The sequence below is a fragment of the Elephas maximus genome, chromosome 4 (genome assembly GCF_024166365.1).
Source record: "Elephas maximus indicus isolate mEleMax1 chromosome 4, mEleMax1 primary haplotype, whole genome shotgun sequence".
Classification (NCBI taxonomy): domain Eukaryota; kingdom Metazoa; phylum Chordata; class Mammalia; order Proboscidea; family Elephantidae; genus Elephas; species Elephas maximus.
In genome coordinates this window covers 180,067,219-180,092,579 of record NC_064822.1, presented here as the reverse complement: position 1 = coordinate 180,092,579, position 25,361 = coordinate 180,067,219, and the positions used below count along the sequence as shown (strand labels likewise).

Below are 25,361 nucleotides of genomic sequence, written 5' to 3'. Positions count from 1 at the left end.
TTACCCTCTAAAGAGCACACTTTTGAGGAGCTTAGCCCCGTCATTTGTAAAATGGGGAGAACCTTCTAGTACTTCTAGAAGCCACTGGAAGAAAGTGAGGTAGGAGTACGCGCTTCTCCTCGAGCAGTAAAAACGACAGCTGTTTGCAAAGGCCGGGGATATAGCCACGCCTCCTGCCGTTCCCTTCTCCTTTACGGATCCTTCCCCGCTGCCCCGCCTCCTTCCACCACCTCTTCCGGTCCTTCCTCTTGGGCCCGCCCCCTCTTCCGGTCCCTCCTCTTGGGCCCGCCCGCCTCTTCCGGTTCCTTCTCTCTGGCCCGCCCACCCTTCCGGTCCCTCCTCTCGGGCCGGACCGCCTCTTCTGGTCCCTCCCCGAGGACCCGCCTCTCTTCCGGTCCCGCTTATAGGCCCGAGTGCTTTAGCTGTGCTTTCTCCCGCTGTCACCTTTGGCAGAAAATCCGAGCCACCCCTCAGGGCGCGGAGACACGCGCTCCTGATAGCCTGTCCCTGGAAGTGACGCTAGAAAGGCCCTCCCCTGAGGAAGTGACAGCAGGAGTGCCCTTGACGGGCGGGGAGGGCCGGGCTGTGCATCCCTCCGCTTGTGCTGCAGGGAGGTAGGCGGCCAGTGTGGGGGGTGGCTCCAGGTGGTGTCGCCCCTGAGTCACGCTGCGGGCGCGTTGCTGCGCGGGCCGGCGGCCGAGCGAGCGGAGGCCCCGGGTGGGGGGACCTAGGGCCAGCCGGGGTCCCTGGTGGCGTCGTATTCCCCAGTCCTCTCCACGCACATGTCCTTTCCTTTTAGTTCCCCCACACTCCTATTTCTGTGCTCTTTAGTTCCGCCTTGAATCGTTGCGGTTCCCCTTTCCTAGCAATTGGACAAACACTTCATAATAAAAAATCATCGTTAGAACAAGGACCTTGACCTTGCAGACATCCTCGTGTGCCCGTGTTAACTCTTTTAATAGTTGGGTTACCTTCGTTATGTCACTTAACCTACCTGAGCCTCAGATTCTTTATCTTTAAAATGGGCAATAGAGCAGTTTCTGAAGTTATCCTGGGCATATGGAGAGGAGCCAGGGGAGCCTGAGTTAAAAGCTGGGAGGCCTTCTAGGCAAACCTCTGCCAGTTCTTTTGCTCAGGGAGAACTAATCATTTAAGTAAGGCACTTGATCCTGAGCAGATGCTTGGTAAATATTGGTTCCTCCCCCGACTCTTCCATTTATATCCTGATTTCATTGTCGTTGTCAACCCAATTTTTCCTGTCTTTCTGGCTTGCCACTTCTTCCCTTTGATTCTCACCCTTTCTCACCTCTGTTCCAGAAATCGTATGGGTTATTTTTGTTGTGTTTCCCTGCATGTCTTTGTGCCCCCAGTACTCCCAAACAAATCCCTTTCTTTTTCTGCATGTTGACTTCTGCCCCTGCTCTTCCTTCCTCTTCCCCTCACAGATGGCTCAGCGACTTCTCCTGAGGAGGTTCCTGGCCTTGGCCATCTCCAGGAATCCCCCTCAAGGTCGATGGGCACCGCTCACATCTGGGGCCCTACAGATCCCACAGTACCATCCTGGTGGCCTGGCAGCAACACTCAGCCCAGCCCGGACAGTACACACCACCAGAGCCTGTACCACAACCTTTAACATCCAGGATGGGCCCGACTTTCAAGACCGAGTTGTCAACAGTAACACACCAGTGGTTGTGGATTTCCACGCACAGTGAGTCCTGAGGGGGCAGTGGAAGACTGGGGTCTCGCTTGTTCAGATATTTACTGAGCACCTCCTGTGCCGGTACCGTGCTTGACTGGCTGGACATATCCTGCTCTCAGGAGAGTGCAGTCTGGTAGGAGACAGACCGTTGTTGTTAGCTGTTGTCAGATTGGCCCCCTACTCGTGGCAATAAAACATGCTGTCCCCATGACCAGTTGCAGATCAGACCATTGTAATCCGTGGGGCTTTCATTGGATAATTTTTGGTTGTAGATCACCAGGCCTTTCTTCCTGGTCTGTTTTAGTCTGGAAGCTCTGCTGAAACCTGTTCAGCACCTTAGCAACATCAAGCTTCCGTTTACAGATAGGTGGTGGCTGCACTCAAGGTAGATTGGCCAGGAATCGAACCCTGGTCTCCAACAGGGAAGGCGAAAATTCTACCACTAAATCACCGTTATCCCTGGGAAACAAACTAGTGAATGGTTTAACGCTCAGTGTGGTTAGTGCCAGGACAAGCATAAGTTCTGTATCTGACTGCCCGAATGTCTCAGAATCTTCTTCAGCTTGGCCCAGAGCAGGAAAGATAGGACTAGAGCATTGTCTGGCAAAAAGCTATCATGATGCCACAGTGTGCCTGAGCTTGCAGGGATGGGCAGGCATTTCTTTTCTATGGTACAAGTTTGTTTTAGGGATTTTTAAATGCCGGTGGAGGAGTCCTGGTGGTGCAGTGGTTAAGTACTTGTCTGCTAACTAAAAGGTAGGCGGTTCGAACCTACCGGCTGCTGTGCAGGAGAAAGATGTGACAGTCTGTTTCCGTAAAGGTTACAGCCTTCGAAAATCTATGGGGCAGTTCTCTGTCCTATAGAGTCGCTATCAGTTGGTGTCAACTCGACAGCAATGGGTTAAATGCCTGTGACCTGGTTTTTAGCCTGGCCTTTTTCATTTACAGACCTTTGTGGCCTGGCTACAAAAAATGCTGGAGAAGCCCCTCCAAATGAACCATCCCGAGTGGAGCCAGTGTGGCCTGAATTAGAAGCAGGGAGGCATTCTAGGCAAATCTCTGGCAGATTCTTTTGCTCTGCTTTCGGATCTTTCTCTGACTCACCGCGTGGCCTTGGGGAGGCCAGTTGATGTCCTTGTGCCTTAGGAGACAGGGTCTAGCAAGATGGGTTTTTAGGCGATGTGTGTTTATGCATTAAAATCTCTAGAGGTCCTTCTGGCATGTGATGAGCCCTCTAGAGAGGGCTTCCAAAATGAGTGATAAGCAGATGTGCATTTTTTCATTCAAGACCAGGCACTGTCTTTGGTGCCATGTGCGTAGAGAAGGCAGTAGAGTGCCTGTCCCAAAGAGCTTCTCACCCGGAGTGCAGTACCTGTGTCCAGTGTGATCAGGGCAGTGACAGAGTGGATGCACGGGCTATAGGGCTACAGAGTGACCTGGGGCTGAGAGAACAGACTTTGAAGGCAACCTCGGGTGGCGATCCCAGCTGTACTTCTTACTAGCCCTGTGATCTTGGGCTTTTTTTTTTTTTTTTTAAATAATTGTTATTGTGCTTTAAGTGGAAGTTTACAAACGAAGTCAGTCTCTCACGCAAAAACCCATATACACCTTGCTACACACTCCCAATCACTCTCCCCCTAATGAGACAGCCTGCTCTCTCCCTTCACTCTCACTTTTCGTGTCCGTTTCACCAGCTTCTAACCCCGTCCACCCTCTCATCTCCCCTCCAGGCAGGAAGTGCCAACATAGTCTCAAGTGTCCACCTGATCCAGGAAGCTCATGACCTCACCAGCATCCCTCTCCAACCCATTGTCTGGTCCCGTCCATGTCTGAAGAGTTGGCTTTGGGAATGGTTCCTGTCCTGGGCCAACAGAAGGTCTGGGGACCATGACCACCGGGGTTCTTCCAGCCTCAGTCAGACCATGAAGTCTGGTCTTATGAGAATTTGGGGTCTGCATCCCACTGCTCTCCTGCTCCCTCAGGGGTTCTCTGTTGTGTTCCCTATCAGGGCAGTCATGGGTTGTAGCTGGGCACCATCTAGTTCTTCTGGTCTCAGGATGATGTAGTTGCCGGTTCATGTGGCCCTTTCTGTCCCTTGGATTGGGCATGTTTTTAAACTTGTATGGGCCTCAGTTCCTCCGGAGGATGCTTCCTCCTCCCTTGTGAGATTGAGAGTTCTGTGCAGTAAGAGCTGGGAACATGGACAAATACTGTATAATTACACTTACGTGAAAGATCTAGAACGGGTCAGTGTTTACAGAACTAAGAGTATTAGTGGTTACCGGGGCAGATGGGAGGGAGAGGCTTAAGGAGACTTTGCTTAGGAGCCGTGAGCTTCTGTTAAGTGTTATAGGAAAAATTGGAAGCGGGTAATACTGATGATTGCACAACATGATGACCACAATTAACATCACTAAGTTCTACACGTTAAAAATGTTGAAATAGCAAATGTTTTGTTGTGGTGGTGGTGGTGGTGGTGCTGTGCTCTTGAGTCGATTCCAGCTCATAGCTACCCTGTAGGACAGAGTAGAACTGCCCCACCATGTTTCCTAGGCTATAATCTTTACGGGATCAGATCGACAGGTCTTTTCTCCCGCAGAGCAGCTGATGGGTTCGAACCGCCAATCTTTCGGTTAGCAGCCGAGCTCTTAACCATTGCATCACCAGGGTGCCTTAATGTTTTGTTACATACATATGTATCAAAATAGGAAAAAAAAACCAGCTGGGAACACGTCCAGCACAGTGACTGGCACATTACAGACACTCCCTGGCCTTTGGTTCTCTTCCCTTAGTCCTGCATCCACGTGACATTTGAAATAACGACAGCTTACAAAGCATGTTTGTCCACGTTGCCTTAGCCAATTCCTCATGACAACGTGGAGAGGCATCGTGTCTGTTCACATGAGGAAGCCAAGGCCCCAGAACAGGTCACTGGCTGGTAAAGAGCCTATCTTTGAACTCAGACCTTTTAACTTCAGATCTAGTATTCTTCTAGATGACATATATCGAAATAAGTGAAATAACTTCTATGAGAGTCTCGTGAAGAGGCCTGTGTTTTAGAAGCCTGGAACCTGGGGAAATGGCCCAGTTGCAGAGCCTGCTGGCGTAATCAGTTGGCATGTGAACACCACAGGTTAATGTTCAAACACTGCAAACAGAGCAATGTGAGGGCAGCAGTACCTCAGGAAGAAGGATGTGGGCCAGAGGCGGTTCTGGGGAGACAGTAGATCACGTGGTAAGTGCTTCTTACAGACTGGATGCTTCTCTCCTCCCCTCCGAGGTGGTGTGGCCCCTGCAAGATCCTGGGGCCGAGGTTAGAGAAGATGGTGGCCAAGCAGCACGGGAAGGTCGTGATGGCCAAGGTGGACATTGATGACCACACAGATCTCGCCATTGAATATGAGGTATGGCTGGTGGGGGGTCGCCACAGCACAGGCAGGGTAGGGGGTATCTTGGGGGCCACAGGGCATCCGGCATGGGGGAAGTCTTGGGGTCCATGGGGCAGCCAAGGTGGGAGATGTCTTGGGGGCCATGGGGCAGCCAGTGTGGGGGATATCTTGGGGGCCACAGGGCAGCCAGTGTGTGGGATGTCTTAGGGACCATTGGGTAGCTCATGTCGGGGTGTCTTGGGGACCATTGGGTAGCTGATATCGAGGTAACTTGGGGACCACAGGGCAGCCAGTGTGTGGGATGTCTTGGGGACCACTGGGTAGCTCATGGTGGGGTAACTTGGGGACCATTGGGTAGCTGATATCGGAGTATATTGGGGACCACAGGGCAGCTAGTGTGAGGGATGTTTTGGGAACCATTAGCTAGCTGGTGTCAGGGTGTCTTGGGACCACTGGGTAGCCAGTGTGGGGGATATCTTGGGGACCACAGGCCAGCTGGTATGGGGATGTCTTGGTCTTTCTCTAATGCTCTTAGGAGCTCAGCTCACTCTGCAGATATGAATCCATGGATCTTTGGAACCACTTGTCTCTCTTCTCCACAGGCTTTTGGCAGTGGACTGTGTCAAAAGAAAAAATCTGATTGATAGAGCTAAAAGGTTTTATTGGGCAGGAAAAACTTTGCAGATAGGGAGCACCCCTCCAGAGAGAAGAGCTCATCACATTACAATTTTGATCAGCTTCTATACAGTACAGACTGTTTCCCTAAAAGGGAAATTTAAGGATTGGTTGTCATTCACTTAGGAGGCAGCTTGGATGGCTTTAAGTTTGCATATCTGCATTCCATAGACCAGTTATGGTTTATCTAATTATTTAAACTTCCCAGAACTGTCTTTATCATTAGTTTCTGTTTTCTGTGAAGGGTTAAGAGTTCAGTCTGAACAGGGGTTGGGGGTATTTAATACATGTGTGGCCCATGGCACCAGTCCTCTGAGACTTGGGACACTGATGAATTCATTCTGTCCTTCCTCCATTCGTTTGTCCACATGATCAGTCCAGTCACTTGGGAGCCCTACTGTGTGCCTGGCGTTCATGGTTCTGAAGGCATAAGATGGGACCCTTGTCCCAAGTAGCTCTTAGTATAGCGGGAGCCAACAGCAGGTGGATGGGTCATTTCAGTGTAGGGTGCTGAGGGAGGGGATGTACAGAGGAAGGGGGTGGGCCCTCTGAGCAGGGCTGTGAGGGACGCACAGAGGAGGAAGGCAGGGTGGGCAGCACACACGGAGACTTGGCGCAATCTGCTGTGGTGGTTTGTGCGTTCATTCAGCAGACACTCATGGTGAGTTCCTTCGATGCCAGCCTCTGTTTCGTGGTGCTGAGGGTCCAGCAGTGAACAAAACTGACAGCCCCTCCCTTCGTGGAGCCTACATTCTAGTGTCCAGATCAAAAAAAAAAAAACCAAACCCGTTGCCATTGAGTTGATTCCGACTCCTAGCGACCCTATAGGACTGAGTAGAGCCGCCCCCTAGGGTTTCCAAGGAGTGGCTGGTGGATTCGAACTGCCAACCTTTTGGTTAGCAGCCGTAGCTCTTAACCGCTATGCCACCAGGGCCCCATGTTTCAGATCAGGGAGCCGCAGTTTTTTTTCTCTAATGGAGCAGGTGGTAAATCTTGTAGGCCCTGCGGGGCGCTGGCCTCTGCTGCAGCTACTTAGCTCTTCTGTTGTAGCAGAAAACAGCCCTAGACAATATGTAACTATGGGCGTGGTTGTAAATAAAACTTTATTTGCAGAAACAGGCAGTGGGCAGGATCTGGGCTGTAGGTTGTGGCCCCCTGTTTCAGGTCATGAGAAGCGCTCCAGAGAAAAATCAATCAGGAGAGGACATGAGAGGGCTGTCTGTGGGGTTGGGAGAGGGTTTAATTTTAAGAGGGTGGGCTAGGGAAGACCTGGCTGAGAAGCTGACGTTTGAGCAGTAAGGGAGTGGGCCATGCAGTACTATGGGAAAGAGCAATTCAGGCAGAAGAAATGCAAAGGCCCTGAGATAGTGCAAGCCTGGTCTGTTCACAGAACAGGGGTCCCACGTGCCTGGAGCAGAGCATGCCGGAGAAAGAGTAGCAGGGGGTGATGGATATGGGAGGTCTCTTGGGCTTTGGAGACCATAGCTGTTGGAGAAAGGGACAAGTTCATTGCAGCTGGGTGGCCTAAGTGAAGGGCACAACTGGTCTGGCCCTTGAAGTGTTTTAAAAAAAAAAAAAAAAAGTCCTACCTGGTGCCAGTATTTAAAACTCAGAAGGATGTGGGCCGGGGGTGGAATGAAGATTCCTGGTTCTCTCGAAAAACCTGGGTCTGGCCAGAGGGAGCCCTCACTCCTGGTAACAGGTGGCTGAGGCGAGCTCCAGTTCACCAGAGTCCCTGCCCAAGCCCCCAACAGCAATCCTGTTCCTTGCAGACACCTGTCTCCGTGGTGGGGACCATGAGACGGTTCTAAACTGGGTATGATGTGATCCCGTGTGAGTCTCAGAAAGCTGCCTGTGGCAGCAGCTGAAGTAGAGGTCTGAAGAGGACGAAGACTGGAGGAAGGAAACAAGCCAGGAGGCCAGTGCGAACCCTCAGGACCAAAGCAGTGGCCAAAGACGAGATGACCAGGGGGCATGAGCCAGGACTCTCTCACAGGCCACAGAAACCCAAGGATGTTAGCTTCAGGCACAGCTTGGTCCAGAGGCTCAGGCAGTGTCTGCAGGATCTGTTACCATCTGTTGGCTCTTTTCTGGGTCAGCTTTGGTTTCAGGCTCCCCCCAGCCGGTAGCAGACAGAGTCCCCTTTGGCTGTGGCTTACAGCCTCCCAGCTTAGCAAACCCTGCTGAGAGAGGTCACATTGTTCTTCCTCCGAGCTTGGAAGTCCAGGCTAAACTCTCAGTATACCAGCTCAAGGACAGATGCCCATCCTTCACCCAGTCCCGTGGCAGGAAAAGGGGTGGGGAGGGGGAATAGACTGGCTGCCCCCTGAGCTAGGGTGGGAAGTATACCCAGAGGAAAGTCAGGGTCTCTTACCAGGTGCAGGGGAAATACCCGCGGGGCAGGCAGAGCCACTGGCTAACAACTGCAGGTGGTCAGAGAAGAATTGATGGAATAGACTCTCCATGGGACTTGGTGAGGCTTATGTGGACGGGTGAGCTGCTAGCTTTTCAAAAGCTCTCCCACTGCTCCCTCAGTCAAGGGGGCCTTGTTAGACCATCGGACACCCCTCTCCGTCCCATGGTTCTTGGTCACTCACTTGAGGCCTGTGGCAGCTCTGGGAGTGAGGGTGTGGCCTCCTGATGTGAGCTTAGGGCTGGAGCTGCTAGGGCCTTCCACCGGGTTATGGGCCTGCTTGGGATGTTGGGCTTCCTCCCGGCACTGCCGACCACCAATGTCTTCTCTCAGCAGACACATCCTGAATGCCAACCATGTGCCAGGAACAGTGGTAACAGGCAGGGATGCAAAGAATCTTGCCAAAATCCTTCCAAAGGCGGTCATAACGGTGGGGGGGCGGGGTTCCTAGGACCACCCCCACCTCCCTGCCAGGGTGCCCCGTGATGTAGGGATGGGCACGGAAGTCCTGGGATTGAGCCTGGGAAGGGGGTGCCGCTCTGAGATGGATCTCTGCTCTTCTCCCTCTGTCACCTTCCAGATAGTGTGCTGGTCACGCAGAAGGGCCGCCAGGCTGCTGGCCCCAGGCCCCACCTCCCTGTCTTGCCCAGTCTGGGCTGACATCCCTGCAGGGCTCAGGAAGCTCTGAGGAAGGTTCTTCCTGGCCCCTGCCCCCGACCCCCTTCCTTCCTTCACACCTGTTCTTTTGTTGTGGCCTGGGGAAGAGGGTTGAGCTAAGAGATCCACAGTATCCCCTGGTCACTTCCTTCTCAGCCTCAGGTCCTTTTCTGAATGTTGGGTCAACTTGTTAGAGAAACCGCATTAACTTAGATCCTCCCCAAGCTCCCCTGTCACCTCACCCCACCCACTGTACAGTCCTTTTCAGGTCTAAAGCCATTGCCCACCCTAGAACTCCACTGTCCCCCCAGGGAGGGGAAGGGAACGTCCTCAGGGCCTAGGAATGTGTGTTCCAGTCCTTTCCTGCTCTCCTTGCCTCCTGGTCTGCTGCTGAAGGGCTCGGCCTTCCCCAGCCACTCAGCCCCTGCCGGCTGTTTGGGGCCAGGAGGGGGAAGAGTGACTCAGGTTGTGGCCCTCGGTCCCTTGTGCTCTCCTCTGGAGCTCTACTTCTGGCCTCACGCTCAGAGGTGTTAGCCTTTTATTTTCTAGTATTTTCAAAGAAGGGAGTGCTTCTGAAAAATCAATTTGAAAATGTTGTTAGGCTAATGGAGGAGGACCAACTCAGAAAAGGGGAAGGGAATGGTTACAAGTCCAAGAATATAATCAGGGCCACTGAATTGCACATGTAAGATTGTTGAATCCGCTGTGTATATTCTCAGCAACAACAAAATAAATAAGTTATAAAAAAACAAACAAAATGTTAGGAGATGTTGAGTCAATTCCGACTCGTAGTGACCCTATGTGACAGAGTAGAACTGCCCCGTAGGGCTTTCTAGGCTATAATCTTCATGGGAGCAGACCGCCAGGCCTTCCTCCTGCTGGATGGCTTCGAACTACCAGCCTCTCGCTTAGCAGCTGAGCGTTTAACCATTGTGCCACCAGGGCTCCTTAATTTGAAAATACTGGCAAGTAAAAATAAGGGGGAAAAAGTCACCTGTGACCTTACCATTCAGACACAACCACTATTAACAAATTGGGTGATCCGTTGGAGTTTTTTATTTGAATTTTTTTTTTCTTTTTAATGTTCTGTATGTACGCTTGTGTAAGTAAACTTGCGTGCTGTGTTTTTAAATGTGATGTATTTCCTGAGGCTATTGAATGCATAATGTTAGATAATTGGAATGTAGAGTATTTTGATCATTCCCATGTCTCCCTACCTTGAAAGCACTCTCTTGATCAGTACCTGTCAGGCTTGAATGTGTATACAAGTGAGTGACCCGGGCTGCTATTAAAAACCAGATTATGATTCAGCAGGGCCAGGAAAGCCCGAGGATTCTGCATTTCCAACAAGCTCCCAGATGATGCTTGTGCTGTTGGTGGTCCTAGACCAACACTGAGAAACGAAGATTCTAAAAGCCCTGGGCTGGCCTAGAGCAGGGGTGCTCTTTTAAAGCCCTTATCTCACCTGCCGTCCTCAGCATGGGCTGTTCATGGGCTTTCTGCAGCTTGGGGAGCAGGAAACAGACCCTCTTTGTTGTTGCGGTCCACACCTCCTCCCTACCCCACGCCCCCCGCAAACACGCACAGTCCCCGCTAACCTTGTAACCATGTGAGTAAACCTTTGTCCTCTGCCTCTTGGAGGAAAGAGGCTTAGAAACACTTCCGTCTTCTGTGAAGTCAGTTCTGGGAACTGCCTTTGAATTTAGAGGACCACCAGTGGCCATCGAGTCCCCGCTGACTCACGGCAACCCCCATGCATCAGAGTAGAATGGCTGGTTTTTCAGCAGTAGATTGCCAGGCCTTTCTTCTGAGGCTCCTCTGGGTGGACTTGAACCTCCAACTTTTCAGTTAGCACCCATGTCTGTTAATATTTGCACCATCCAGGGACTCCAAATTCAGGGAAAGCACTTTGCAAACTGGTGTGTAGGGGCAGTATGCCCTCAGTTGTGTAGGTGGTACGGGGCTAGGTATCCTTTCCTGGCCCCTTCATGGAATCTAGTCTTAGAACCCCTGAGGCAGAAGTAACCTTAAAGGTCACCCAGCACAGCCCCGACCCTCTGCCACCCTCCTAACGCCAGTTATCAGCCCAAGTTCCTGCTACACTTCACATCCTGGTGGTCATTCAACTTCTGGTTCTCTCACGTGGCAACCCTTTCCATCCTTGGTTATTTTGAGCCAAACAGTCCCCCTGTAGCTCGTCTAAGTCGTGGCACTTCTGCGTACCTCAGGTAGGGAGAGGCAGGGGCCTTGAGTCAAGGGGTGAATAGTGTCCACAGGTGATTTGGTTTTCTCCGTAATAGCTTTTCCAAGAACCCTCTTGTATCCAGATGCTCTTACAAGACCTTCGGAGTTGCTCACGTGAATTGCTCCCCACGTAATCTCCCTCATCCCGCTGGGGTTCAGCACTTACCTCCGATTCCTCGCTCTTGGCCAGAGGCACAGCATCGTTTGTCGTGGCAGCAAAGTCAGACAAATCCGGTTTCAAATCCCAGCTTTACCACTTAACTTGCCACTTAATCTTGGAACTCAGCCTTGGAACCTCAGACTTCTCATCTGTAAAATGGCCCTACTTCAGGCGAGAATTGCTCAGCGGCATGCTTGACACTCAGGAAGCCTCCAATGTGTGGCAGCGGGGTCCCAGCTGTCTTCTCCTTTGCACTGGTTCTGTGGTTAGCTGAGGAGGAGGTCACCAGGCACCCAGCACGGCTCCTGTGGTACCTAGCTATGCCTTTCCCTTGCTAGGTCGCTACCAGAACTCACAAGTGGATGAAACTATGGCGAGAGAGCAGCCTGGCAGGTACATTGAGCTCAGTGGTGTTGCAGGTGGGGGGTGAGTGGGGAGAGACTTTGCACCTGCCCACACCTGTCCTGAGTTCTCAGTGTCTGCTGGAGCACAGGAGGCCGTGCAGCCCATCTTAGCTTTTCTCTGGCCCTCGGTTCCCTTTGGAGTGGGCCCATAGGCAGGATCTTGCCAGAACTGAGAGAGAACCCGAGTCCTTGGTCCCCCCTGCCCCTCCCACCTGTATCACCATTCCAGAAGGATGTGGCGGCAATCCGTGCACTTCATTTCAGGGCATGTTTACAAGCACCAGCCCCTCATTGTGAGCCAAACTCGGCACCAGTACAGCCGCAGCCACCGGCTCCTTAGTCACAGCCCAGGTGTCCCTGCAGTGTCCTAGAAAAGCCAGCTGCCTGCAGGGTTCCTACTCTGTGTCTGTGTGCCTGTTGTAAATCCAGACTTCACAGAATCCCCTTGGTAGTAACGACCCGACCTTGGTCGTCATGAAAATACATCCGTCGTGTGTGCAGTCTGCCTAACTGAAGTCTGCTCTGCGGCGCGGTTCACGCGTGTACAGGCATGTGTCTGTACACAGATGCCGTCGTGACGGGGCGTCGCCTGTCGTTCTTGAGGAAAACTCAGGTTTGGCTGTAGCCACCTCAGTGAGCTTAGAGTCCTGCTAGAGAACTCACACACGTGAAAAAAAATTAGACCACTTCATGCATAATGAAATGAAGCTTTTGTTTTAATTAAACAGAGGACAGGGTCGTGTCCAAAAAGTGATAAATTAAATGCCTAGTAGTTAGCTTTGTGCCCCAGTTGAGAATTGCCGGGATGAGGCGCCTAGCTGCCTTCACTGACCACTAGAGGGTGCAAGCGAATAAAACACGGAAGGCGCTGCCACAGCCCACAGTTAATGCAAGTCTGTGCTGGGCCCTTGGTGCCTCGTACCCCCACCCACACAAGAGTCAAGAATGACAAAGACAGGACCCCTCAGTGGAGACCATGAGCAGTGACATGTGACCTGCCCAACACCAGTCAGCCAGCCAGCACATACCCCCTGAGAAGTGTGTCAGCTGTCACCCACACCACCCCAGGACAGCTCAGCAGCAGCCTGGAGCCACTGGCATGGACAGGGCCTGGACCATCTCATCTGTGAGTGGGTACAGGGGCCGTAAGGTGAGGTCAGTAGGTGGGTGGTGGCCTGCTGAGACTTGGCGTGTCCAGGCCTGGCACATGCTTCTCCCTTTTTTAACTAACACGCACAATTTGAACGTTCTGGATCTTCAGTCTGGCTTCACCAGGCTCCTGGGCAGGGCAGCAGTCAAGGGCTGGTGTTAGGTGGTTGTTAGGTGCCATCAAGTCGGTTCCGACTCATAGCAACCCTATGCACAACAGAATGAAACACTGCCCGGTCCTGCGCCATCCTTACAATTGTTATTATCCTTGAGCTCATTGTTGCAGCCACTGTGAATCCACCTTGTTGAGGGTCTTCCTCTTTTCCACTGACCCTGTACTCTGCCAAGCTTGACATCCTTCTCCAGGGACTGACCTCTCCTGATGACATGTCCAAAGTATGTAAGACGCAGTCTCGCCATCCTTGCCTTTTAGGAGCATTCTGGCCATACTTCTTCTAAGACAGATTTGTTTGTTCTTTTGGCAGTCCATGGTATAATCAATATTCTTCACCAACACCACAATTCAAAGGCGTCAGCTCTTCTTCGGTCTTCCTTATTCATTGTCTAGCTTTCACATGCATATCATGTGATTGAAAATATGGCTTGGGTCAGGCGCACCTTAGTCTTCAGGGTGACATCTTTGCTCTTCAACACTTTGAAGAGGTCCTTTGCAGCAGATGTACCCAATGCAATGTGTCTTTTGATTTCTTAACTGCTGCTTCCATGGCTGGTGATTGTGGATCCAAGTAAAATGAAATCCTTGACAAGTTCAATCTTTTCTCCGTTTATCATGATGTTGCTCATTGGTCCAGTTGTGAGAATTTTTGTTATCTTTATGTTGAGGTGTAATCCATACTGAAGGTTGTGATCTTTGATCTTCATTAGTAAGTGCTTCAAGTCCTCTTCACTTTCAGCAAGCCAGCTTGTGTCATCTGCATAACGCAGGTTGTTAATGAGTCTTCCTCCAATCTCGATGCCCCGTTCTTCTGCATATAGTCCAGCTTTTCATATTATTTGTTCAGCATACAGATTAAATAGGTATGGTGAAAGAATACAACCCTGACGCACACCTTTCCTGACTTTAAATCAGTCAGTATCCCCTTGTTCTGTCCGAACAACTGCCTCCTGATCTGTGTAAAGGTTCCTCATGAGTACAATTAAGTGTTCTGGAATTCCCATTCTTTGCAATGTTATCCTTAGTTTGTTATGATCCACACAGTCGAATGCCTTTGCACAGTCAATAAAACACATGTAAACACCCTTCTGGTATTCTCTGCTTTCAGCTAGGATCCATCTGACATCAGCAATGATATCCCTGGTTCCATGTCCTCTTCTGAAACTGGCCTGAATTTCTGGCAGTTCCCTGTCGATATACTGCTGCAGCCGTTTTTAAATGATCTTCAGCGAAATTTTGCTTGCATGTGATATTAATGATATTGTTTGTTCTAAAATTTCCACGTTCGGTTGGATCACCTTTCTTGGGAATAGGCATAAATATGGATCTCTTCCAGTCAGTTGGCCAGGAAGCTGTCTTCCATATTCCTTGGCATTGACGAGTGAGCACCTCCAGTGCTGCATCTGTTTGTTGAAACATCTCAATTGATATTCCATCAATTCCTGGAGCCTTGTTTTTCTCCAATGCCTTCAGAGCAGCTTGGATTTCTTCCTTCAGTACCATCGGTTCCTGATCATATGCCACCTCTTGAAATGGTTGAATATTGACTAATTCTTTTTGGTATAATGACTCCGTGTATTCCTTCCATCTTCTTTTGATGCTTCCTGCATCGTTTAATATTTTCCCCATGGAATCCTTCACTATTGCAACTCAAGGCTTGAATTTTTTCTTCAGTTCTTTCAGCTTGAGAAATGCCGAGCATGTTCTTCCCTTTTGGTTTTCCATCTCCAGCTCTTTGCACATGTCATTATAATACTTTATTTTGCCTTCTCGAGAGGCCCTTTGAAATCTTGAGTTCTTTTACTTCCTCAATTCTTCCTTTTGGTTTAGCTGCTCGATGCTCAAGAGCAAGTTTCAGAATCCCCTCTGATATCCATCTTGGTCTTTTCTTTCTTTCCTATCTTTTCAGTGACCTCTTGCTTTCTTCATGCATGATGTCCTTGATATCATTCCACAACTCGTCTGGTCTTCGGTCACTAGTGTTCAATGCATCAAATCTATTCTTGAGATGGTCTCTAAATTCAGGTGGGATATACTCAAGGTCATATTTTGGCTCTCGTGGACTTGCTCTGATTTTCTTCAGTTTCAGCTTGAACTTGTATATGAGCAATTGATGGTCTGTTCCACAGTCGGCCCCTGGCCTTGTTCTGACTGATGATATTGAGCTTTTCCATCGTCTCTTTCCATAGTTGTAGTCGTTTTGATTTCTGTGTGTTCCATCTGGCGAGGTCCATGTATATAGTCGCCGTTTATGTTGGTGAAAGAAGGTATTTGCAATGAAGAAGTCGTTGGTCTTGCAAAATTCTATCATTCGATCTCCAGCATTGTTTCTATCACCAAGGCCATATTTTCCAACTACTGATCCTTCTTCTTTGTTTCCAACTTTCACATTCTAATCGCCAGTAATTATCAGTGCATCTTGATTGCATGTTCAATCAATTTCAGACTGCAGCAGCTGATAAAAATCTTCTATTTCTTCATCTTTGGCCCTAGTGGTTGGTGTGTAAATTTGAATAATAGTTGTATTAACTGGTCTTCCTTGTAGGCGTATGGATATTATCCTATCACTGACAGCGTTGTACTTCAGGATAGACCTTGAAACGTTCTTTTTGACGATGAATGCAACACCATTCCTCTTCAAGTTGTCATTCCCAGCATAGCAGACTATATGACTGTCCTATTCAAAATGGCCAATACCAGTCTATTTCAGCTCACTAGTGCCTAGGATATTGATGTTTATGTGTTCCGTTTCATTTTTGACGATTTCCAATTTTCCTAGATTCATTCTTTGTACATTCCAGGTTCCAGTTATTAATGGATGTTTGCAGCTGTATCTTCTCATTTTGAGTCGTGCCACATCAGCAAATGAAGGTCCCAAAAGCTTTACTCCATCCACGTCATTAAGGTCGACTCTACTTTGAGGAGGCAGCTCTTCCCCAGTCATGTTTTGAGTGCCTTCCAACCTGGGGGGCTCATCTTCCATCACTATATCAGACAATGTTTCGCTGCTATTCATAAGGCTTTCACTGGCTAATGCTTTTTGGAAGTAGACTGCCGGGTCCTTCTTCCTAGTCTGTCTTAGTCTGGAAGCCCAGCTGAAACCTCTCCTCTGTGGGTGACCCTGCTGGCATCTGAATACCTAGTCTGTCTTAGTCTGGAAGCCCAGCTGAAACCTCTCCTCTGTGGGCTTCCAGCATCACAGCAACACACAAGCCCCCACAGTACGAAAAACTGACAGACACGTGGGGGCAAGGGCTGGTACGTCTGTGTAAATTGCTGTTGTGACTCTGTCGTTAAGAAGAGAAATCATCTCGTTGTTCACATGGTTTTTCAAGTGCTTGTGACTGCCAGGCAGGGGCCTGGGTGGGAAAATGGGTGCCGTGCAGCCATGGGCCTCACTGACATACCATGTAATCTGTACCAGTCCCCTGGGGGACCCTGAGTAAGTGACTCAGAGGCCAGGAACATCACCTTTCCTGTCTGCTTCCAGCTCCTCCTAAACACATAGGTGTTAGATGGGATCTGCTGACCCCCTCCGCCACACCCTCCATCCAGCGTGAGTCAGTTTCTGGATCCTCTCAGCCGTTCACGGCTTTAAGCTAAAGTGGCTCTAATGGGTGTGGGAGGGGGGCCTGCGTTAGATACACCCTCTGTAGCTACCATTTAGTGAGTGCCTGCTGCGTGCCAGGCACCGTGCCAGGTTCAGCACTTACTGGCAGCCTTACCGTGTACGGGGCGCTGGCTGACACTCCACACGCATCGTGTCATCCAGTCCTCGTGCCCTCTGATAAAACTACCGTTGCCGTCGACTCCCTGTGGCCACCCACTGCGTATCACAGCAGTACTGGGCTCCATAGGGTCTTCAGTGGCTGATGTTTCAGAAGTGGACCGCCAGGCCTTTCTTGCGAGCCTGTTAACCGCTTGCACCCCCCAGGGACCGTTGGTGACTTCATTTGGTGGATGAGAACACTGAGACTTAGAGTAATGGCATGATTGCCCCACTGGAGGGAGCTGGAGCCCCAGGATCATGTCTGCAGCTCCAGGGCCTAAGCGCCTCGCCACTCAGCTCTGTGTACAAATCTTTAATCCTCGTCCCAAATGCTCAGAGCAGGTATTATCGTTCTTGCTATGGAAGAGGCACTGAGGCCCAGGAAGGTGATGTGAGCTGGCCAAGGCCCCCAGCGAATGAGCGGCAAAGCCAGACTTCCCAGTCTCTTCCCTGTACCGAGCCCTTAGCCCTGGCCTGCAGCTGCGCAGGTTATTTTCATCTGTCCTGTCATTGCAGCCAAACCACTGGGCCAGTGAGTCAGGGGAGCAGTTGCGGGGGAAGGGAACTGCTGGGAGCCAAAATGGAAGAAACATCTCCAGCTCCAGTGGGAAAGCCTCCGGGCCCACCCGTGGCTGTGGGCTACTACTCCCTTCCCACAGAGTCTTAGGAATAGCGGTTGAGGAGAGCTGTCCTTGTGAGTAACTCTGCCTCCCTCCTCCCAGGTGTCCGCTGTGCCCACCGTGCTGGCCATCAAGAATGGGGACGTGGTGGACAAGTTTGTGGGCATCAAGGACGAGGACCAGCTGGAGGCATTCCTGAAGAAGCTGATTGGCTGACCAGCAGGGAAGTGTCCTGACTGCCCTACCCACCTGGGACCGCATGGTCCCAGGGAGGGGCCCTGACAGAAATCCCAGCCCTTCTGTGGTGCCCCTCCTACTGTCTCCCTCTGCCTGTCCCCTGGAGGCCTGTGCTTAGGAGACCAGGCCTCCAGAAATGAGAGGCAAGAGTGCTGCCAGGCCATGGGGTGGCTGTCAGGGGAGGTGCTGCTGACCTGGGACAGCCATCTTCCTGTCCACTCCCTCTTTGTCTACTCCTTCCAGGGCTGGGGCAGTCCCCTCAAGAGGCAGGGAGCCACCCTGGCTGTGGTGGGGTGGGGTGGCCTGCACGTGACCCTTGGGGCCGGAACACCCTGGTCTTCATCTGCTTGTCCCCTTAGGATCTGAACCCAACCCTGGCTCGTCTGCCTCCTGCCTTTTTCTCTCCTGCTACTGCTTTGTAAAAAGAAAAAGAAGGAAACCAGAAATCCAAATAAGCGAGAGTAATATATATATATAATTCTCTGATTTTTTGTAGGTCTATAATAAAGAGCTTTATGGTCCCTTCTGCCTTCTGTGAAGAACAGACCCTGGGCCTCACTCTGAAATTACCCAGTCACCACTGCCCCCCAAAGGCCACCTCCTTCTCCTCCCACCCTCCCTTCCAGGCATGAGGGCTGAAAGCAAGTCATGGGCTGGGGGACCTGCAGACTCATGGTTCTGGAAGGTTCCAGGTACCACCTACCCATTTGCTGGCCCTTCAGGTCTCTGAGCAGGCGGCTGAACTGTGAACAAATCAGACCAATAAAACGAGGGTTTGTACTGTGGACAGCTTCCGTTTTGTTTGGGCTGCAAGAGCATGAGGGACCCTCCCTCAGGCTGGGCTGCTTTCCCGTTTCTTCCTTTAACTTCCACCACCGTCTTCCACTTAGCCATCCCATCCCCTTACTAACCCTGCTGTCTGTGGTGGCTGCTGTTTGGGGGTACCTGCTTCAAACACAGCCCTCATTCCTGGCAGGGTGGGAGGGTGTTGTCCCTGTGGTACAGATGAGGACCCCGGGGCTCCGGTGGCAGAGGTAGGGTTGTCTCTGAAGCCTGAGCTCTTGACAGCTAGCCCCCTTGATCCTTCTGAGTCATCCTTTTTCCCTGCCACTCCTGGCTGCTCCAGCAGGAGCTGTCCTTCCTGTGTGTGCCCACAGGGACCCCGGGGCCTCGGCAGCAAACTCCACCCCTTCTTGTTCCCAGCCCCTTAGCCATGGGGGAGTGTGCCAGGCAAACCAGGCCTGCCTGCTGAGAAGGCCCTCCCTCTGCCACCCTGGGGGCTGAGCTGAGGCACAGCTTCCTGGGAGCCTCGAGTACTGACAGCAGGAGTCCCGGCCCCCTCCCCTCAGGCCTGGGTTGGTGGGCCCTGTATGTGCCTTGTTCCCACCGTATCCCTGTAGAGCTGCCTGAGTTGTCCTGGGGTCTGAGGGGCACCCTGCCTAGGGAAGCCGCCGTGCGTGATATAGGAGCCTAGGGCTGGTTCAGAGGTGGTGGCCAGGGTCTGCCAGAGGCACGTCCTTGGAGGGAGACAGCCCCAGCACCTGGTCTTGTTAGAGAGGGAGCTTGTCCAGCGAGCACTCCCCAAAGCCAGGAGCTGTAAGATGAGTCGAGACAGTCAGCACTTCCTGGGTGCCAGGCTTGCCCTAATCCCAGCAACCCTGCAAGGCAGGCGCTATCATTGTCATCCTTCCCATTTTACACATGAAGCCAGCTCCTAAGGCCTGCCCTCACTGCCCCTCAAAGCCGTGTAGTAAAATGTGGTGTGTATACTCTAATCTTCAGCAGGCCGGCAGTGTCCCCTGGGTCCACAGACGGCTTTACTGCGAGGACCGTGTGTAGAGGCTGCGTAACTGTTTCAGACACAGCTAGAAGGGCTGCAGCTGGGGCAGAACCGAGCACCCTGACTCCCCAGCCCTTCCACCCTTTCCACTGCACCCACCGCCACTCCTTAAAAGGTGCCGTTTGCCAAGCACTTCTACACACATGACCTCATTCAGTTCCTCTCTTGTGAGGCAAGAATTATTTCCATATCACAAGTGAAGAAACTGGTTCAGAGACATCGACTTGCCCAAGGTCAAGTCTAAAAAGTGACAATGCCAAGTGTGAGCCCAGGTGGGCTTTTGACCTCTCTGCCCTGGATGGGTGTGGAGGAGGGCTGGCGGACTCCTCGAGGGCCAGCGGGGCCCTGCTGCAGCTCCTTCTCCTTAAAAGGGGTGCGGTGGTGCTACCTCTGCGGCCCGGCTGGCAGGCTCTGCCCGGGGCTGTGCATGGCTGTGAGTCACTGGCTGTGAGCACAGGTCCTCGGGGTGAGCCTGTTTGACTAATTCCAGGCGCTGACCTCACCAGGAACGCTGCTGGCTATGTGCCTGCAGCTGCTGCTGTCACCCCTGGGTGCCTTGTTGGCTCCTGGGCCTGTGGAAGAGGGGTTGGCTGTGCAGCCGCACCTGCTGGGAATAAAGGAGACCTGACCAGCCTCTGTGAAGCATAAACACCTGCTTGTAGTGGTTAAGAGATACAGCTGCTAACCAAAAGGTCACCAGTTCAAATCCACCAGGCACTCCTTGGAAACCCTATAGGGCAGTTCGACGCTGTCCTACAGGGTCGCTATGAGTCAGAATTGACTTGCTGGCAATGGGTTTGGTTTTGTTTTAGTTTGGAGAGTCTTCAACAAGCAGGCAGGGCACCCAGGAAAGGGAGGTGAGGCCACAGGCTCCCCCAGCCCAGAGGTCCCAGGGCGCAGCTTCTACACATCTGTTTTCCTGGCATAGAGTTTGTCCAGTTGCCTTGGGTCTGTCCAGGCCCTCAGAAGGGATGGAAGCGGGCTTGCTGAGCTGGCTGCTTTCTTGTGTAACCCTCACAGTACCCTACCAGGCAGGCATTATCCCCATTTTACAGATGAGGAGACTGAGCGCAGGGGAGTTGCTGAGACACCATTCCAAACAGGAATGGCTCGCCATCAAAGAGCATTATCATGTCTAGAGGCATTTGGAACAAACGTTTCGTGGTCACTAGCCTGGGCCCCTTCCTTTCAGAAGACAGAAGGGAAACACCAATCTCAAAAACTTTACACTCCAAAGGTCCCTGAGCACAGGAGTTGGTGGTTGTTCCTGAGCTCGCATCCCAGCATGAGGGGCCCTCGGGCTCAGCCAGCCTCCCTCACAAGGGCCTGAGGCACAGAGGTGCAGGTGTGCTGGCGGCAACTTGCCAAGGTCACAGCGTGTTTGCTGTCCAGTGCCCCAACTTCAGCCAGCCCTAAAGTGAAAATAAGTCAAGGCCTTTTCTTCCCTCAGCTTCCGAAGAGGTGAGTGAGGAGGGCAGCTGCATCTCTGAGGAGGGGCCTGTCAGGTCAAGAGGATGTTGACAGTGCTGGCCACCAGTCCCTTCCCAGCAAGCCCTGCCCAGAGTGAGGGACTGAGTCCAGCTCTGTCCCCACCCCAGCCGCCTGCGCCAGCTTCTCTGGAAGATGAAGGTGGTTCTGGCCAGGCTGCCGGAAATCCCTAACGTAGGCTGGAAGGACCAGAAACAATGTTGGGGCCGTGTCCACGGCAGACAGGATGCTGCAGGACAAGCAAGGCTTCCAGGCAAGCTGCCACAGTTCCTCCCTGCTGCCCGGAACACCTTACAGGAGTGACCCCACACTGCCATCCCCAGGTCCCCAGGGCTGGCTCCGTGGCTCCACAGGAAATCTGGGCACTGGCTGTTCCAAGCAGCCTTGCCTCACCAGCCACCCCCTGGCTGGGGCCACCATCAACCGCTCCACAGTGGCGTAAGTGGAGCAAGAACAGTCAGATTTGGGTTCAAACTCTGGCTTTGCCACCTACTAGCTGTCTAACCTTTTGAATATGCCATGGACTGCCAGAAGAATGAGCAAATCTGTCTTGGAAGAAGTACAGCCAGATAATAAAATCTATTAAGAAAACATTCTGCATCCCACTTTGAAGAGTGGCATCTGGGGTCTTAAACGCTAGCAAGTAGCCATCTAAGATGCGTCAATTGGTCTCAACCCACCTGGATCAAAGGAGAATGAAGAGCACCAAGGACACAAGGTGATTACGAGCCCAAGAGACAGAAAGGGCCACATGAACCAGCGACTACATCATCCTGAGACCAGAAGAACTAGATGGTGCCCAGCTGCAACCAATGACACCCCTGACAGGGAACACAACAGAGAACCCCTGAGGAAGCAGAAGAGCAGTGGGATGCAGACCCCAAATTCTCATAAAAAGACCAGACTTCATGGTCTGACTGAGACTAGAAGGACCCCTGTGGTCATGGCCCCCAGACCTTCTGTTGGCCCAGGGCGGGAGCCATTCCCAAGGCCAACTCTTCGGACGTGGATTGGACTGGACGGTGGGTTGGAGGGGGATGCTGGTGGGGAGTGGGCTTCTTGGATCGGGGGGACACTTGAGACTATGTTGGCATTTCCTGCCTAGAGGGGAAATGGGAAATGAGAGGGTGGAGGGGGTTAGAAGCTGGCGAAATGGACACAAAAAGAGAGAGTGGGGGGGGGGTGCTGTCTCATTAGGGGGAGAGTAATTGGGAGTGTGTAGCAAGGTGTGTATGGGTTTTTGTGTGAGAGACTGACTTGATTTGTAAACTTTCACTTAAAGCACAATAAAACTTATTAAAAAAAAAAAAAAGTACAGCCAGAATGCTCCTTAGAAGCAACAACGGCGACACTTTCACGTATTTTGGACATGTTATCAGGAGGGACCAGTCCCTGGAGAAGGACGTCATGCTTAGGAAGGTAGAGGGTCAGTGAAAAGGAGGAAGACCCTCAACGAGATGGATTGACACAGTGGCTGCAACGATGGGCTCAAGCACAGCAACAATTGTGAGGATGGCGCAGGACCAGGGCAGGACCGGGCAGTGTCCTATTCTGTTATACATACGGTCACTATGAAGTAGAACCGACTCCCCGGCACCGAACAACAACAGCTGTGTAACCTCGGGCAAATGACTTCACTGTTTGGAGGCTCAGGTTTCACCTCAGTAAAACGGGGATAATAACATCCTAGGCCCTGTTCTAGGCACGTCTCACTGAGTCTTTTTAACAAGCCAAGGAGGTAGGTACTATTGCTATCCCCATTTTACCACTGGGTCCCAGAGAGCTAAGGAACTTGGAATCCATGGGTGTCGGAGCTTGGATTTGAACTGAGATGTGTTTGATTCCAACGTCTCTTAGCTGTACTGCTTTCCCTTTTGGGCAAGGTTTTTCACCATTTTGAGCCTCAGTTACACCATCTGCAAGTTGGGGCTAATCGCAGTCCCTACCAAGTGAGGTCATCGTACAGATTAAGTGTGGGGTTGGGGGGCACAGGGAAGCGCGCCAGCACCTGGCGGGAGTTCAAGAAGCATTACAGTGTAGTTGCTTCGCTTTTCCCCTGCTAAGCCACTTCATAAACAGGAAACACCGGGTTGCCCGAGGTAACACAGGCTGCCCCAGCGCCCACCATGGCAGAGGCCGTCGCTGTACCAGGCGTGGAGCTTACAGGGCCCTACGTCCTAGCCCTGACCCCTGCCACCATCGCCTCCTGCTCCAGAGCTGCTCAGGGTGCCTGTGGCTTGGGCAACCCCAGAGAGCTGAAGGTGGTGACCTCACTCCTGGAGAATGCACACTGGAATTCACCCTGAGTCTGCGCTTCTGTTCTCCTGCCTCCCAGCCACTTCTAACTGCTCTCTCACTCACGCCTCCATGCCAGCCTGCTAAGCGCAGCCATGGACAGGAGCACAGCTAGGCAACCTTGCCACACAGCTGCTAATTATTAGTTGGAGGTGAGCTGGTGACCAAAGGCAAGTGGCCGTCTGTCTCTCATCTGCTGCCCCTCTCAACCTCCCAGCAAGGAGGCGATCTGGTATTGGTCCCTGTGGGCCTTGTACTGCCATGTGCCTCACCCATGTTTTCTCTGATCCCCCAAAAACCACGTGAGGCAGGGAGTGTTGCTCCCATTTCACATATGAGGAAACTGAGGTCCAGAGAGGTAGTGTAACGTGGTCAAGGCCACACCCTGGAAAATAGCCTGGCCCAAGCCCCTGCCCCTCCCCCTTGGCCACACTGCTACCCCAGGAGGATCAAAAGACACCTCTTTCATGTCAGGAGTGGGGACTTTGAGCCTCTCTCTTTTATCCCTGTCCACACCCCACACAGGAGGCAGGGGGTTCCCTTTGCTCGAGATTTTCCCCTAAGGTCAGAAGGTTCTCCAGTCCAAACACGGTGACCTTACCCTTTACCCTCTGCCCAACAAGCGTGGGTAAGTGCCTCTGGGGCCTGGGGGGCTCTAGGAATTGGGAATGCGAGGCTCCCTCATGGAGCTTGCAGTAAACACATTGTTACAACCTACAGTATAGATGCTGCAGTAGGAACAAGCTTACCAACATGAGCATAGAGGGGAGCCCTGAAGAACAAATCTGCAAGGGGCTGTCAGGTAGACCCCAGAGAGGTGACACTGAGAAGGGTTGTGAAGAATTGCCAGAGAACCAAGCAGTGGGAAGAGCATTCCAGACAGCGGGAACAGCATGTGCAAAGGCACAGAGGTAGGAAGTACACGATCTACTCGAGGGAGGCTAGGGTGCAGGGGGCCAAATGGGGTCCCACTGAGGAGGAGGAAGGCTGTGTTTGAACACGGCCTTCCCGTCACACAGAACTGTTTCTAATCTTAGGCCACCCTTTGACTGGCCAAGCCTCAGTTTTCTTATCTCTGAAATGGGAGGATAATGCCTTCCTCATAGTTGTGAGATTGATAGGAGATAATAAGTGTAGTGTTTGCACATAGGGTGTTATGTGGTAAATACTGGTATTCCTTTCCTAGGGCTGTCAACTCTGTCATAACAAATGACCACAAACTTGGTCGCTTAAAAAACAAGTTTTTTCTCTCACAGTTCTGGAGGCCAGAAGTCTGAAATCAAGGTGTCAGCAGGGCCATCCTCCCTCTGAGGGATCTAGGGAAGAGTCCTACGTCGCCTCTTCCTTTCTTCGGGTGGCTGCCAGCAATCCTTGGCGTTCCTTGGCTTATAGTTGATCACCCCAATCCCTGCCTCCATCATCGTGTGACTTCTCCCTTACGTCTCTGTGTGGCCTTTCTGTGTCTTATAAGGGCACTCCATTGGATGTAGGGCCCCCCCAATCTAGTATGATCTCATGTCTATTCTTACCTTAGTTCCCTCTGCAAAGGGCCTGTTTCCAAAGGAAGCCACGTTCTGAGGTTCTGGATGGGCGTGCATTTAGGGGGACACGCTATTCGACCCACCAGAGCTCCCTATCAAGAGTTTTTGTTATTATTGTGTGTTAGGCATATTACACCGTTCACTAATAACGGCTAACACGCAGAAGTGCCAGGCACTGTGCTAAACACTTTGTGTATATAAACTCATCTAGTCCCTGGGTGGTGTAAATGGTTAATCTCTCCGTTACTAACCCGAAGGTTGGAGGGTCAAACCCACCCAGAGGTGCCTTGGAAGAAAGGCCTGGCAATCTGCTTCTGAACAGGCACAGCCATGAAAACCGTTTGGAATGCAGTTCTACTCTGCGACACGTGAGGTCGCCATGAGTCAGAATTGACTCAACGGCAACTGGAAAATGCTCATACCACCATATGAGATAGGTCTTATTATCAGCTCCAGCTTACCAATGAGGAAACTGAGGCACAAAGGGCTGTAGGTTATTGCCCCAGCCACACAACTAGGAAGTGGGAGAGCCAGGATTTGAACCCAGACATTCTGGCTCCGAGCCTCTGCTCCTCTCTCACTCTCCCCCGCCCCCACCCACTTACA

General features: G+C 51.8%; 1 protein-coding gene across 2 annotated transcripts; it reads left to right on the top strand.

Annotated features, from left to right (window-relative positions):
* Window positions 1–363: 363 nt before the first annotated feature.
* On the top strand, window positions 364–18,376 carry TXN2 (thioredoxin 2). 2 transcript variants are annotated; one of them, XM_049884338.1, is made up of 5 exons: window positions 364–614; window positions 1,446–1,708; window positions 4,980–5,103; window positions 17,457–17,578; window positions 18,089–18,376. In XM_049884338.1, the coding sequence occupies exons 2-4, from the start codon at window positions 1,446–1,448 to the stop codon at window positions 17,568–17,570; spliced, it is 501 nt and encodes a 166-aa protein (XP_049740295.1). In that variant the 5' UTR covers window positions 364–614; the 3' UTR covers window positions 17,571–17,578; window positions 18,089–18,376. The 2 variants fall into 2 exon arrangements, with proteins under 2 accessions (XP_049740295.1, XP_049740293.1); XM_049884336.1 differs by having other exon boundaries at window positions 17,457–18,376.
* Window positions 18,377–25,361: the final 6,985 nt, after the last annotated feature.

Bases quoted from the DNA above. Each gene is read 5' to 3' on its own strand.
- TXN2 (XM_049884338.1), top strand. From the start codon at position 1,446: ATGGCTCAGCGACTTCTCCTGAGGAGGTTCCTGGCCTTGGCCATCTCC. The intron at 1,709-4,979 runs GTGAGTCCTGAG...CTCCCCTCCGAG, and splicing joins GTTGTGGATTTCCACGCACA to GTGGTGTGGCCCCTGCAAGA. The intron at 5,104-17,456 runs GTATGGCTGGTG...CCCTCCTCCCAG, and splicing joins ATCTCGCCATTGAATATGAG to GTGTCCGCTGTGCCCACCGT.